Source organism: Salvelinus alpinus, chromosome 7 (assembly GCF_045679555.1).
Source record: "Salvelinus alpinus chromosome 7, SLU_Salpinus.1, whole genome shotgun sequence".
In the NCBI taxonomy this organism is placed as follows: Eukaryota; Metazoa; Chordata; class Actinopteri; order Salmoniformes; family Salmonidae; genus Salvelinus; species Salvelinus alpinus.
Genome location: NC_092092.1, coordinates 20284197 through 20300752, shown reverse-complemented (window position 1 = coordinate 20300752; position 16556 = coordinate 20284197). Strand labels below are relative to the sequence as shown.

General features: G+C 47.0%; 1 protein-coding gene across 1 annotated transcript in view; it reads left to right on the top strand.

Annotated features, from left to right (window-relative positions):
* The first annotated feature begins 3872 nt into the window (after positions 1-3872).
* Positions 3873-16556, top strand: part of LOC139580549 (potassium channel subfamily K member 12-like) — a 69308-nt gene continuing 56624 nt past the window's right edge. The window contains exon 1 of the mRNA XM_071409362.1: positions 3873-5717. Within this exon, the coding sequence (XP_071265463.1) occupies positions 5381-5717 (337 nt within the window). The 5' untranslated portion in view covers positions 3873-5380. The remainder of the gene's footprint in view (positions 5718-16556) is intronic.

Genomic DNA, 16556 nt, shown 5'->3' with positions numbered 1-16556 from the left:
CACGGTGTCCCCAGTGTGCATACGTAGCCCGGTGCGCTACATTGCAGCTCCTCGTATCGGCCGGGCTAGAGTGGGCATCGAGCCAGGTGTAATGAAGCCGGCTCAGCTCATCTGGTCTCCAGTGCGTCTCCTCGGTCCGTGTTATATGGCACCAGCCCTACGCACTGTGTCTCCCGTGGGTCTACACAGCCCAGTGCGTCCTGTGCCTGCGCCCCGCAAGTGCCGGGCTAAAATCAACATCCAGCCAGGCCGGGCTGTTCAGGCCCTTAGTTCGAGACCTCCAGTGCGCCTCCACGGACCGGTCTATCCTGTGCCTCCTCCAAGGACCAGGCCTCCAGTAGATCTCTCCAGCCTGGTGAGTACTGTGCCTGTTCTAAGAACCAAGTCTCCTGTGTGTTCCTCCAGTCCGGATGCTCCAGAGCCTCCCTCCAGTCCGGGCCCTCCAGAGCCTCCCTCCAGTCCGGACCCTCCAGAGCCGCCCGTCTGTCCTGAGCCGCCAGAGCCGCCCGTCTGTCCTGAGCCGCCAGAGCCGCCCGTCTGTCCTGAGCCGCCCATCTGTCCTGAGCCGCCAGAAGAGCCCGTCTGTCCTGAGCCGCCAGAGCCGCCCGTCTGTCCTGAGCCGCCTGAGCCGCCCGTCTGTCCTGAGCCGCCTGAGCCGCCCATCTGTCCTGAGCCGCCCGATCCGCCCGTCTGTCCTGAGCCGCCAGAGTCTCCCTCCAGTCCAGAGGCGCCCGTCAGTCCAGAGGCGCCCTCTACTAGGGTCTCCAATCCGGGGTCGGTGGCGAGGGTCGCCGCTCCTAAGGTGTCACAGAAGTGGGCCGAGACTATGGTGGAGTGGGGTCCTCGTCCCGCTCCAGAGCCGCCACCGCGGTAAATGCCCACCCAGACCCTCCCCTATAGGTGCAGGTTTTGCGGCCGGAGTCCGCATCTTTGGGGGGGGTCTGGGTGGGCATTTACCGCGGTGGCGGCTCTGGAGCGGGACGAGGACCCCACGTTCTGACCTTAGTTCCTTTTTTATTTATTTATTTTAGTTTGGTCAGAGCGTGAGTTGGGGTGGGCATTCTATGTTGTTTTTCTATGTTTTGTTCTGTTGTTCTATTTCTACGTGTTTGGCCTAGTATGGTTCTCAATCAGAGGCAGGTGTCAGTCGTTGTCTCTGATTGGGAGCCATATTTAGGTAGCCTGTTTTCCTTTGTGTTTTGTGGGTGGTTGTTTCCTGTGTCTGTGTTTGCACCATACGGGACTGTTTCGATTTTGTTTGTTCATTTCACTTTGTTATTTTGTATTTTTGTAGTGTTCAGTTTTATATATTAAAATGGACACTTACCACGCTGCACATTGGTCCGATATCTCTTACTCCTCGTCAGAAGAAGAGGAAAGTCGTTACAATACCTTTTGCCTCATCCCTCTCAACCATACCATTTTTCAATTCCTCATCAATCCAAGGGGATTTAACCGTTTTTACAGTCATTTTCTTAATGGAATAACTGGAATAAGTAGTTTCATAAATGCGTCAAGTGCAGCTCCTCATTACACACCACAGACCAGCAAATATTATTTAAATCATCAACACATGAATCACTACAAAACTTATTTTATGATCTCTTATACACTATATTAGGCCCAGCCTTTAGTTCTTTGGTTTTCCTAGATATGGCTATTATATTGTGATCACTACATCCTATGGATTTGGATACTGCTTTAAAACAAATATCTGCAGCGTTAGTAAAAATGTGATCAATACATGTTGATGATTTAATTCCTGTGCTGTTTGTAAACTACCCTGGTAGGTTGACTGACAACCTGATCCAGGTTGCAGGCACTGGTTACAGTTTGATGTTTTTTCCTGAGTGGGCAGCTTGATGATAGCCAGTCAATATTTAAATCACCCAGAAAATATACTTCTGTGTTGATATCGCATACATTATCAAGCATTTCACACATATTATCCAGATACTGACTGTTAGCACTTGGTGGTCTATAGCAGCTTCCCACAAGAATGGGCTTTAGGTGATGTAGATGAACCTGTAGCCATATTACTTCAACAGTATTTAACGTTAGTCTCTAAGCTTTACAGGAATGTGGTTCTGAATATAGACCGCAATACCGCCTCCGTTGGCATTTCTGTCTTTTCGGTAGATGTTATAACCATGTGACATGGGATAGGAGAAGTGAAGAGAAGAGAAAAGAGAAGAGAAGAGGAGAAAGTAAAGGTGCAAGCAAATGGTGTTTCCAATGAGACTGGCAAATGTTTCTGTCTTTCTGTGTCTCCCTTCTGGAGCCCATGATCCAATCGAACACTGTCTTCCAGTAGCAGTGCCAGGGTAAAATCAGCAGGGAAGCCATCCAGAAGAAAAAGCCATATTACACATTTGTTTCATTACAAAACCGGAGAGCAACATCTGTTCCGGTGAAGTCCACAAAACATATTGCATGTAACAAACAGTTACATGACCTACAGTATGGTCGAGCAAGTACATTTTTCCTGCATTTTTGGACTACTAAACAAATATTGATGTAGCACCACAGAGAGTTACCACAAGTCACAAAGAAAACAGGAGCTGCCTTCACTATTCTAGCATAATTTCAACTTCAACATTTCAACATCATCAAATCACCTCTGCTTAGTCTAATACAGTGACAACTAAAATATACCAAAAACAAGTTAGTCCAATCAACATAAGCTGCATATGATGTGGCTGTCCATGGTACTTTTTCTGTGCGTGTGTGTGTGTGTGCCTGCATGCAAGTAGAAAAAACTTTTTGTTTTGTTGTCCTAGGCTACTTGGCTAAAATACTTGCTCGCTAACCTAACTTCCGCCAGGCCAGCTAGTTAACATTAGCATACTACATCTTGCTACATGTTGAACTTCCATTCCCTCAGGCCAGGGGCACAACAATGTATGAATGTGTGGTTGGATCAGAATTGTCATTATAATCATTGGCCAGTACAGAGAATTAGGTAAAACCACAAGTCCAAATCCCTATCTCTATCCTTGGCTAATTTAGGATAGGGACAATTTTAACTAGCTAGCCACCGGAGGACAACAACACAACCAGATGCAACAATTCAAGTTGCATTCTGTCAATAATGACATTTGGCTTGTGATATGATTTGTCTGAAGCCAAATCCAATCTGGCTTCCCTTAAAACATTTTTGGGGTGTGCCAGGACCGTTCACAGCTGAGCTCGCTCAGTTTGGCTCAATGCTGATTGGCTATTATTATTTTTTAAATTATCAAGCGAGGCCAAATGCTCGCTGGCTTCCTTTGCATTCTTGCATTCGATGGTATGCTGCAACAATGTCATACTTTTTCTGACCAGACAGCATTAGAAAGATAAGCTATTCATTCACTTGTATGCTTTCTCCAGTGAGATACATTCAGCCTCTTGTGAGTTGAAGGACATTTATGAATCACAGAGAGAAGAAAGATACATGCTTTTGTATGGGTTTTTTGTAAATGTTTTGGTGAAGCCTGGCTTCCATTGACATCCATAAATACACGCCACTGCTGGCTTTTGCGGTCGACGTTGATTTTGGTAGAACGTTTATTTAAGTGAGCCCCCCCAAAATAGTATTTGGATATAGAACGATTCATGCTGTCAGATATATTAATTATTGGAAAAATGAAAACGGTTAGATGGTCTTATGCCGATACTAATTGCCTCATATGCTATGCATTCCAGATATATAACCCAAGACCACACATAATGTCCTAATGTAGCCTCGGCTACAGTTGAAAACGTTTAAAAGAGAACGATTGCTGTTCCGCACAAGCTCGGACTACTCTGACGCGCGCAAGGACGGTTGGAGCTCGAACTGATTTGAGTGCAGCTCTCCGCATCCTTTCTTTCTTGCGCATTCGGGAACGGCTGTGGTAAATGATGCGAGCCGCCCCCAACTCGCCTCCCACGTGTGTTGAAAGCTGTGCGGCAGCGACAGCGGCAGAAGCCAAGTCGGGGTCAGTGTGTAGGCTATTTGATTTAGTGTTTCATGGAGCCTGTATAATCGAACTTTATTTCCCTTTTTAATTGACGGTCGATATCGGTGTCTGTTATTCGACAAGCTGTGTTCTTGTACTCGTGCTGATAACTATATGTGTCAAAGACTTTGGAAAGATACAGTAGCCTACTTTAAAAGTGTGTCGCCCATCGCAGAGTATGGGCTAATTGCTGCTAGTAGGGACTCGTGCGTTAAGCACCGGGAAGTCTTTGTGGCTCTCCATAGACACTGCCTACTGAAGGCGTATTGAAAAGAAAGACCACAGGGGGTTACTATGAATCATGTCTCGGGAACATGTGTGTCCATGGGATTTGGTCAAACGATACTCAAGAAAACAAAGTAAAGCTGGCTTGTTGTCAGAGGGCCATAGACTCAAATATAAAATATGTACCCGTTCAACTGCCATCAACTAAACCGTCAACGAATGTTTGATAACAGAATATCACTTCAAGTTTGAGTGTTGATGCTTCGTCGTTGAAGATTATTTTTCAACCGTGGTGTCCTCTCCAGGCTCTCCCCTCCTCCGCATAGCCCACGGTGACGGTGGTGGTAGCTATGCTGCATGGGACACAACAGTCTTCGGGACAGCTTAGTATAGCATGATCTCAGCAGTGATCCACAGATCCGATGCAATGTGCTGCCAGTGTCTGTTCTCGACTATAGCTCTCTCATTAGGACCGCAGCTCCGCGTTATACCCGCATCAGATAACCTGTCATGGGAAGATAGATTGAGGAGTTGAATAGGCGAAGAGAAAGAGGAAACAAAATGACCGAGATGCGCCCGCAGGAAATCGCAATGACTTCTTTCTATGTGTAGTAACTCGACCGTGTCAAATGGTAGTGACAGAAAGTGATATAATAGCCCACCGGGGATGAGCGGTTTGGTGCAGCAACCCAGCGGAGGATACTGACTGCATATCCGGTCCTATAGGTTGCACAGTGGTCAAGGGGAAGAGGAATAGCCGAACATATGATTAGATTCACTTTGTTGCATTACCACTAAAGATAATTCGATTGTTTTGGGATTAGGGGTTGATGGGTAGCCTATTGCACTGATGTGGTATGCTGGGGATACCGCCAAAAAAGTAATCGGTCCCAAACGAAGGAATAACGAAAGGTTCTATCTGTTTGGCTGTTTGGCGTATCCACAATTGGGGTTGGTTCTTCTCGGTTGTCCTGCTTAGCCTATATAATTGATGAAAAGGGAGACTGGCTTCTGTAAATGTCCTATAACGTTTTTGAAATACGCTCTGAGCCCTTGCAATATCCTTTGAGATGTTCTAAGAAGTCTAAAGTGGGGCCATAAAGTTATTGGATGCTCTGTCCAACGCGGGGCGGGTCGCTGTCCGTCGCGCTAGTGGTGCTGAAGTCTGGATAATGCCTGGCCAGCGACAGCAAGGCTGCCGCTCCCTCCACATAAACGAAGACAACGGCCGCTTCTTGCTGCTCGCGGTCTTGATTATTCTGTATCTGCTGTGCGGTGCCGCAGTGTTTTCCGTTATAGAGCGGCCTTCGGAGGTGCAGGCGCATGACAGATGGAACAGGACACTTTTCAACTTCAGCGAGACGTTCAACATCAGCTTGGAGGATCTGAACTCTTTTCTACGGGAGTACGAGACAGCTATTGCCGCGGGGATCCGAGCTGACGCTCTCAGGCCGCGATGGGATTTTACAGGGGCTTTTTACTTTGTTGGGACTGTGGTGTCAACTATTGGTGAGTATAAAAATCGAGCTTATCAGTGATTTAATGCATTAATTTAATTCAGACAGTGGTGACAAATATGAGTAAGAAACAAACGCATGTAGAGATAAGCGTCAGTCTAAATTCATTAATAAAGATCTATTCTGCTTTGCTCACAAGACAGCGTGTACAATATCACGCTCATCTTCTGGGAATTTGCTGCACTTACTATGCCAACATATCCTTCCATTATTTAGACATGACATGTTTTGATGTAGATTTCGATTACGGCTTAATGTAATGCAACGGCTTATCTTTGAGATCAGCTATGCATGGACAGTATCCACAGAAATGATCCAAATCTTATGTTTTATTTACAGTTTAGCTGGATTGCTTTTTTTTGTTTAAGTGTGTGTGATATCACTGACCTTGTAGGACCCATCTTCATATGTCCATAACCAATGTATGTATTAGCAACAGTGAGACGCGTGAGAGTGCTTCTGCATTGCATATATTGGTAAACATATGGAGAGATGATGTCTCATAATATGGCAAGGTCAGCAGTCCTGAGCAGTCAGCGATTAATCATTGGTTGTTTTCCTCACTGAGGAACAGGGTGACATTACATTGGCATATAATTCTCATCATCCAGTTTTTCAGATTACAGATTTTACTCTCCTGTTATCTTGTCCAAAGACAGCAAATCAATATGTGTGGCATTTAGTAGAGGCAGAAGGCCTGCCTGTCCTCGTGATGACATATCATAGACCTGTGGCTGTGTTCATGAAGAGTCTCTTATTCATTATGATTTACTGTAAAATGCTAAACTAATCCAAGATCAGCACTCCTACCTACTCTGACATGCCTTCATTAATACGGGCTCTATATAAATTGCATGTATCATCGCTTATACTACAGTGTGTAAAATGCCCAGATCAACAGCCTCGGACTCCTATTTTTCCACAGGCTTTCCTTAGGATATTGTCATACTAGAGCCACTCTATTATTCATATCATCACTTACTGGACCTACTGTAAGTGTATGTATCAACACTGATCCTGCACCATGTAAAAGCCCCACATCAGTCTCCTATTCTCTTTTGTCACTTGCTTTCACCCAGTAAATGTACCATATATGCATCAAAATCTAATCTAATTTATTGTTCACATACACATATTTTGCAGATGTTATCGCAGGTGCAGCGAAATGTTTATATTTCTAGCTCCAACAGTGCAGTAATACCGAACATTACAAAACAATACACACAAATCCCCAAAATTAAAATAAAGAAATTAAGAAATATCAGAACAAGCAATGCCAGAGTATATGTATATGATGGTGTGTATAGACATTATGGACAGTATATGAATAGAAGAGGTGTGTATAGCAGTAGTTATATAGGATGGTGTATATAGACATTATGGACAGTATATGAATAGAAGAGGTGTGTAGAGCAGTAGTTACAGTATATAGGATGGTGTGTATAGACATTATGGACAGTATATGAATAGAAGAGGTGTGTATAGCAGTAGTAATATAGGATGGTGTATATAGACATTATGGACAGTATATGAATAGAAGAGGTGTGTACAGCAGTAGTTATGTAGGATGGTGTGTATAGACATTATGGACAGTATATGAATAGAAGAGGTGTGTACAGCAGTAGTTATGTAGGATGAGCCATGACTAGAATACATTATATTCATATGCAGTCTATAAGGTGCAGGGTAGAGTACCGGGTGGTAGCCGGCTAGTAACATGGACTAAGTTCAGGGCAGGGTACTGGGTGAAGGCCAGCTTGTGGTGACTATTTAACAGTCTGACGGCCTGGAGATAGATGTTTTTCAGTCTCTCGGTCCCAGCTTTGATGCACCTGTACTGTATCCACCATCATGTAGCCTGTCATCACTAGTCTTCCAGCAGTTACAATACCCAGATCAGCATCCACCTCAGCCTCAGAACGCTATTTCACCAATGGCTTTCTATAGGATATTATTGTCATGGATACTCAATGATACTCCTCCATATACAGTTAAATGACTGCATCATCAGAGTCCTACTTTCCATTGGCTTGTAGCCAGAACATTGTCATAGGCCTACTAGAACCGTCTGATGCGTCATGACGGATCCACCAGTGTGTAAATTAACCAAATCATCAGCCTCAGACTCAGCCATTTTTCATGCCAGACTAAACCTTCTGTACAGGCTGGTAACCTACACACACACACACACACACGCACGCACGCACGCACGCACGCACACACACACACACACACCTCCTCCATGTTAAATGACTGCGTCATCATCTTCCTTCAGCCTCACAATTCTATTTTTCCACTGGCTTTCACCCAGAACACCAGATTAGCCATTTTTCCAGTCAGGTGTTACATCTTAGCTGTGGAGGAGTCTTTGGCACCTTAGGTGACATCCTATTTCTATGCCATTTGGCTTGGCTCAGCTAGCCCTGCTCTCCATTCAGCTAGCTCTCTGCTCTCCATTCTCTATCCTGAGAGGCACTGCACGTAACTCTGTATAGGACAGGACCCATGGGTGCGTTTTGGGAACATTTCGAGCAATAGGAAAACAGAATGTCAATGAGAATCCCCCCTGCTCCCCCTCATTTTAACATTTGCTCCTGCGATATGTCACTAAAGAGCAAGTGTGCCTGCCAGTGCAGCCTGAGGGTTAGTGACGGGCTGTGTGGCATAGTTGATGGTGACTGAGGTCCGATGTGTGTGTGTGTGTGTGTGTGTGTGTGTGTGTGTGTGTGTGTGTGTGTGTGTGTGTGTGTGTGTGTGTGTGTGTGTGTGTGTGTGTGTGTACCCTGAAGCCTAGCAAAGAGCTGTGTGCCAACCTGATGCCCAGTGGGCAAAATGTGGCTTAATGATATCCTTCTCTATGCTTTAAACGTTTTTTCTGGTTTTCATACAAACAGTACACAACCTGTCCATTCCCAATTCGTACCATCCTCGTTCAGCTCCCCTGCAGAGTCTTGGGTCCATTATGAGTGTTTGAGAGTGTGTGTGTGTGTGTGTGTGTGTGTGTGTGTGTGTGTGTGTGTGTGTGTGTGTGTGTGTGTGTGTGTGTGTGTGTGTGTGTGTGTGTGTGTGTGTGTGTGTGTGTGTGTGTGTGTGTGTGTGTGTGTGTGTTTAAATACTTATTTTCTGTGAATTTTAGTATTTTTAAATAATGTGGCCCAAATCAACTACTACTATTGGCAATATTTAAAGTATTTTCAAATAATTTCCTAATACATCGCCCACTGCACCTCTCTCTCTCTCTCTCTCTCTCTCTCGCTCTCTCTCCGTCTCCATCACACTGGTAACCCCTGCTGACACACACACACACACACACACACACACACACACACACACACACACACACACACACACACACACACACACACACACACACACACACACACACACACACACACACACACACACACACACACACACACACACACACACATATACACACACACATACACACTGCTGCTTGAGACACTCATGTAGAAGAGCTCTCTGAGCTTCTACTCTATATAAACAGTGAGACAGATACACAGTGACACAGATACACAGTGAGACAGATACACAATGACACAGATACACAGTGAGACATATAGACAGTGAGATATATGGACAGTGAGACAGATACACAGTGAGACAGATACACAATGACACAGATACACAGTGAGACATATAGACAGTGAGATATATGGACAGTGAGACAGATACACAGTGAGACAGATACACAGTGAGACAGATACACAGTGAGACAGATACACAGTGAGACATATAGACAGTGAGACATATAGACAGTGAGACAGATACATAGTGAGACATATACACAGTGACACAGATACACAGTGAGATAGATACACGGTAAAACAGGTACACGGTAAGACAGGTACACGGTGAGACAGGTACACGGTGAGACAGGTACACAGTAAGACAGGTACACGGTGAGACAGGTACACGGTGAGACAGATACACAGTGAGAGAGATTCACCGTGAGACAGATTCACAGTGAGACAGATTCGCAGTGAGACAGGTACACAGTGAGAGAGGTACACGGTGAGACAGATACACAGTGAGACAGATACACAGTGAGACAGATACACAGTGAGACAGATTCACAGTGAGGCAGGTACACAGCGAGACAGATTCACAGTGAGACAAGTACACAGCGAGACAGATTCACAGTGAGACAGGTACACAGCGAGACAGATTCACAGTGAGACAGGTACACAGTGAAACAGATTCACAGAGAGACAGGTACACAGCAAGACAGATTCACAGTGAGACAGGTACACAGCAAGACAGATTCACAGTGAGACAGGTACACAGTGAGACAGATAAAGAGACTGACATTTCCCTGGAATGTCTTTATAGTAACACTCAGCCAAGAAGGAAAACTAATTTCCCACCTGTTTAGCCTACCCCTTTAAAAACACTCTCCAGTACCCTTTGTGTCTCAAGAACTTTCTTGCCAGGTCTCCCTTGGAAAATAGATTTTCAATCTCAACAGATCTTTCCTGGTTGAATAAAAGGTAAGTAAAGGTACAAATATGATGACCTTATAGCCTAAAACACAGATGTAGTTGGTTTGTACATAGACCGCAAGAATAGTCTGTAGCAGTATTGGGGTCAGTTCCATTTCACTTTCAATTCACTTCAGTCAATTCAGTTTATTTCCTGAATTTGAAATGGAATCAGGAGGAATCTTCTGGAAAGTCAATGCACATGGAGTCAGTGTACTCAAATATTTCTCCCAGAAGTTCTGCTATCAGGCCTGTTGACAAACCAGAGGAAACTATGGTTTACACACACAAGCACGAATGCACGCACGCACACACACAGTGTCTGGTCAGCCCATTACCAAGAAGACTTGAATACAAACAGACTGACTTAGCCTCTAATAAAGTTTTTTACAGTTGCTGACAAGCGTTTACCTATACTTAAGATACTGTCACGACTTCCGCCAAAGTCGGTTCCTCTCCTTGTTCGGGCGGCGTTTGGCGGTCGACGTCACCGGTCTTCTAGCCATCGCCGATCCACCTTTCATTTTCCATTTGTTTTGTCTTGTTTTCCCGCACACCTGGTTTACATTCCCTCATTACATGATGTGCATATAACCCTCTGTTCCATGTCTGTGTGTGGAATTGTTTGTTGTAAAGTGTATGTGCACTTCAGACTGGTTTGCGATGGGTTATTCCAACCCGTATTTTGTTGTTCTGGGTGCAGTTTGTTTTGTCGCATTAAACTGCTCCGTTTGTTACCCATTTCTGCTCTCCTGCACCTGACTTCCCTGCAGCCAGTTACGCACCTCTTACAGATACTTTTACTAAACTCTTAACACAGCAACACACCTACATCACTGTAACGGCAGATTTCCTCCTCTTCGTCTGAAGAGGAGGTGTAGCAGGGATCGGACCAAATCGCAGCGTGGTTAGTGTTTATCATGTTTAATAATGACAAAAAACGTGAACACTACAAACTACAAAAACAACAAATGTGAAAAAACCGAAACAGTCCTATCTGGTGCATAGACACAAAGACAGAAGACAACCACCCACAAAACCCAACACAAAACAGGCTACCTAAATATGGCTCCCAATCAGAGACAAACGACTAACACCTGCCTCTGATTGGGAACCATATCAGGCCAAACACAGAAACAGGAAAACTAGACACACAACATAGAATGCCCACTCAGCTCACGTCCTGACCAACACTAAAACAACGAAAACACAAAAGAACTATGGTCAGAACGTGACAATCACACAATTAGCCAAATAGTACATTTTCTGTTCAAAACCACATTTAGTTCATTATATACCAACTCTACATTTCAAAATGCAAAAACACTTTCTCTACATACGCTAACTCTATCAAAACACGGCAAACCCGACTCAATATCTAATCCTTCTGTCAAAACACTAGCACATGTTTACTATCCAAGAGGAACATATAGTCAATCATAGCACAATGACTTCCAAAATACTAACAGTTGATGGCATCACAAAAACTGCATTACTTTTCATGTTCCAGTTATACCTGCAAACGATAGACAATATGAAATCCATCGTTTTTTATAATTCTGTTTCCTTTTACTGTAAACCACTCCACAATTTTTGGTTGAGCTACTCCTCTCCCTGGTCCAACTACTCCTCTGCCTGGTCCAGCTAGTCCTCTGCCTGGTCCAACTACTCCTCTGCCTGGTCCAGCTACTCCTCTGCCTGGTCCAACTACTCCTCTTTCTGGTCCAACTACTCCTCTCCCTGGTCCAGCTACTTCTTTCCCTGGTCCAACTACTCCTCTGCCCTTGTCCAGCTACTCCTCTGCCTTGTCCAACTACTCCTCTTTTCTGGTCCAACTACTCCTCTGCCTGGTCCAGGTATTCCTCTCCCTGGTCCAGCTACTCCTCTGCCTGGTCCAGCTACTCCTCTCCCTGGTCCAACTACTCCTCTCCCTGGTCTAGCTACTCCTCTCCCTGGTCCAACTACTCCTCTCCCTTGTCCAGCTACTCCTCTTCCTGGTCCAGCTACTCCTCTGCCTGGTCCAGCTACTCTTCTGCCTGGTCCAACTACTCCTCTCCCTGGTCCAGCTACTCTTCTCCCTGGTCTAGCTATTCCTCTCCCTGGTCCAACTACTCTTCTGTCTGGTCCAACTACTCATCTCCCTGGTCCATCTACTCCTCTCCCTGGTTCAGCTACTCCTCTTTCTGGTACAGCTACTCCTCTCCCTGGTCCAGCTACTCCTCTGCCTGGTCCAGCTACTCCTCTCCCTGGTCCAGCTACTCCTCTCCCTGGTCCAGCTACTCCTCTCCCTGGTCCAGCTACTCCTCTGCCTGGTCCAACTACTCTTCTGCCTGGTCCAGCTACTCCTCTCTCTGGTCTAGCTGCTCCTCTGCCTGGTCCAGCTACTCCTCTCCCTGGTCAAACTACTCCTCTCCCTGGTCCAGCTACTCCTCTTTCTGGTCCAGCTATACCTCTCCCTGGTCCAGCTACTCCTCTGTCTGGTCCAGCTACTCCTCTGTCTGGTCTAGCTACTCCTCTGCCTGGTCCAGCTACTCCTCTGCCTGGTCCAGCTACTCCTCTATCTGGTCCAGCTACTCCTCTGCCTTGTCCAGCTACTCCTCTCCCTGGTCCAACTACTCCTCTGCCTGGCCGAGCTACCCCTCTCCCTGGTCCAACTACTCCTCTCCCTGGTCCAGCTACTCCTCTCCCTGGTCAAACTACTCTTCTCCCTGGTCTAGCTATTCCTCTGCCTGGTCCAGCTACTCCTCTCCCTGGTCCAGCTACTCCTCTCCCTGGTCCAGCTACTCCTCACCCTGGTCCAGCTACTCCTCTGCCTGGTCCAGCTATTCCTCTCACTGGTCCAGCTATTCCTCTGCCTGGCCGAGCTACTCCTCTCCCTGGTCCAACTACTCCTCTTTCTGGTCCAGCTATTCCTCTCCCTGGTTCAGCTACTCCTCTTTCTGGTCCAGCTATTCCTCTCCCTGGTTCAGCTACTCCTCTTTCTGGTCCAGCTACTCCTCTCCCTGGTCCAGCTACTCCTCTGCCTGGTCCAGCTACTCCTCTCCCTGGTCCAGCTACTCCTCTCCCTGGTCCAACTACTCCTCTGCCTGGTCCAGCTAGTCCTCTGCCTGGTCCAACTACTCCTCTGCCTGGTCCAGCTACTCCTCTGCCTGGTCCAACTACTCCTCTTTCTGGTCCAACTACTCCTCTCCCTGGTCCAGCTACTTCTTTCCCTGGTCCAACTACTCCTCTGCCCTTGTCCAGCTACTCCTCTGCCTTGTCCAACTACTCCTCTTTTCTGGTCCAACTACTCCTCTGCCTGGTCCAGGTATTCCTCTCCCTGGTCCAGCTACTCCTCTGCCTGGTCCAGCTACTCCTCTCCCTGGTCCAACTACTCCTCTCCCTGGTCTAGCTACTCCTCTCCCTGGTCCAACTACTCCTCTCCCTTGTCCAGCTACTCCTCTTCCTGGTCCAGCTACTCCTCTGCCTGGTCCAGCTACTCTTCTGCCTGGTCCAACTACTCCTCTCCCTGGTCCAGCTACTCTTCTCCCTGGTCTAGCTATTCCTCTCCCTGGTCCAACTACTCTTCTGTCTGGTCCAACTACTCATCTCCCTGGTCCATCTACTCCTCTCCCTGGTTCAGCTACTCCTCTTTCTGGTCCAGCTACTCCTCTCCCTGGTCCAGCTACTCCTCGGCCTGGTCCAGCTACTCCTCTCCCTGGTCCAGCTACTCCTCTCCCTGGTCCAGCTACTCCTCTCCCTGGTCCAGCTACTCCTCTGCCTGGTCCAACTACTCTTCTGCCTGGTCCAGCTACTCCTCTCTCTGGTCTAGCTGCTCCTCTGCCTGGTCCAGCTACTCCTCTCCCTGGTCAAACTACTCCTCTCCCTGGTCCAGCTACTCCTCTTTCTGGTCCAGCTATTCCTCTCCCTGGTCCAGCTACTCCTCTGTCTGGTCCAGCTACTCCTCTGTCTGGTCTAGCTACTCCTCTGCCTGGTCCAGCTACTCCTCTGCCTGGTCCAGCTACTCCTCTATCTGGTCCAGCTACTCCTCTGCCTTGTCCAGCTACTCCTCTCCCTGGTCCAACTACTCCTCTGCCTGGCCGAGCTACCCCTCTCCCTGGTCCAACTACTCCTCTCCCTGGTCCAGCTACTCCTCTCCCTGGTCAAACTACTCTTCTCCCTGGTCTAGCTATTCCTCTGCCTGGTCCAGCTACTCCTCTCCCTGGTCCAGCTACTCCTCTCCCTGGTCCAGCTACTCCTCACCCTGGTCCAGCTACTCCTCTGCCTGGTCCAGCTATTCCTCTCACTGGTCCAGCTACTCCTCTGCCTGGCCGAGCTACTCCTCTCCCTGGTCCAACTACTCCTCTTTCTGGTCCAGCTATTCCTCTCCCTGGTTCAGCTACTCCTCTTTCTGGTCCAGCTATTCCTCTCCCTGGTTCAGCTACTCCTCTTTCTGGTCCAGCTACTCCTCTCCCTGGTCCAGCTACTCCTCTGCCTGGTCCAGCTACTCCTCTCCCTGGTCCAGCTACTCCTCTCCCTGGTCCAGCTACTCCTCTCCCTGGTCCAACTACTCCTCTGCCTGGCCGAGCTACTCCTCTCCCTGGTCCAACTACTCCTCTCCCTGTTCCAGCTACTCCTCTCCCTGGTCAAACTACTCTTCTCCCTGGTCTAGCTATTCCTCTGCCTGGTCCAGCTACTCCTCTCCCTGGTCCAGCTACTCCTCTCCCTGGTCCAGCTACTCCTCTCCCTGGTCCAGCTACTCCTCTGCCTGGTCCAACTACTCTTCTGCCTGGTCCAGCTACTCCTCTCTCTGGTTTAGCTACTCCTCTCCCTGGTCCAGCTACTCCTCTCCCTGGTCCAACTACTCCTCTGCCTTGTCCAGCTACTCCTCTCCCTGGTCCAACTACTCCTCTCACTGGTCCAGCTACTCCTCTCCCTGGCCGAGCTACTCCTCTCCCTGGTCCAGCTATTCCTCTCCCTGGTCCAGCTACTCCTCTGTCTGGTCCAGCTACTCCTCTGTCTGGTCTAGCTACTCCTCTGCCTGGTCTAGCTGCTCCTCTGCCTGGTCCAGCTACTCCTCTCCCTGGTCCAACTACTCCTCTCCCTGGTCCAGCTACTCCTCTGTCTGGTCTAGCTACTCCTCTGCCTGGTCCAGCTACTCTTCTGGCTGGTCCAGCTACTCCTCTTTCTGGTCCAGCTACTCCTCTGCCTTGTCCAGCTACTCCTCTCCCTGGTCCAACTACTCCTCTCCCTGGTCCAACTACTCCTCTGCCTGGCCGAGCTACTCCTCTCCCTGGTCCAACTACTCCTCTGCCTGGCCGAGCTACTCCTCTCCCTGGTCCAACTCCTCCTCTTTCTGGTCCAGCTACTCCTCTCCCTGGTCCAACTACTCCTCTCCCTGGTCCAACTACTCCTCTCCCTTGTCCAGACATAATTTTTTCTCTCTCTCCTCCTCTGTGTTGTTCTGTATCCACATTGAATAAAATCAATCCAAAGAGTCCCCTTTTTACTGTGTATGTCCATGTAATTGAAATAACTTCAACACCTGGCTATGTCTCCGATTGAGATTGGAATCAGCTGTGGTTGGTCTATTTTACACAATTTACAGTAAATCAGCTATTTCTCAACGTTTCAATTATCTGTTCATTCAAAAATGCTTATCAGCTGTTTCAATACAGCTTTTGAGCTGCTGTTGTTGCAGAAGTTGTTGCAGAAGAAGGCTTTATACTATATTTAAGGTTTTGAATATTAGGTCTTAATTTCTGGCGTGCTGTGTGCAAGCATTTGTAAATAAGACAAGAAAGATCCATAATTTTGGTATTGGGTAAGCTTGTATGTAAAGAACATTTAAGCATTTTAGAAACATGTTAATTGACTGCATATTCTGTGAAAACAACATGAATTGTGTTAATAGACGGATGTTGTGCTAACTGTGTTTAGGTTTTGAAAATGTGACTATAGATTGGACAAAAGGATGTTAGAGATTGTAAAACAGTGTAATAGAACTGTCATTTATAGCTAATAGAGCCACGTTGATTGATTGTTAACTTGTGTGTGTGTGTGTGTGTGTGTGTGTGTGTGTGTGTGTGTGTGTGTGTGTGTGTGTGTGTGTGTGTGTGTGTGTGTGTGTGTGTGTGTGTGTGTGTGTGTGTGTGTGTGTGTGTGTGTGTGTGTGTGTGTGTGTGTGGTGCCAATAGAGCCCACGTTGATAGTTAACTACGGATAATTAGGACAATATTTTTGAGGCCAACAGTACATCAATAGTTTGTCATCTTGTTGTAAGGGCCTTTAAGTTGCAGTGGTGCGGTACTGTGAGTGTGTGCGTGTGTGAGAGAGTGTGTGCGTGCCAT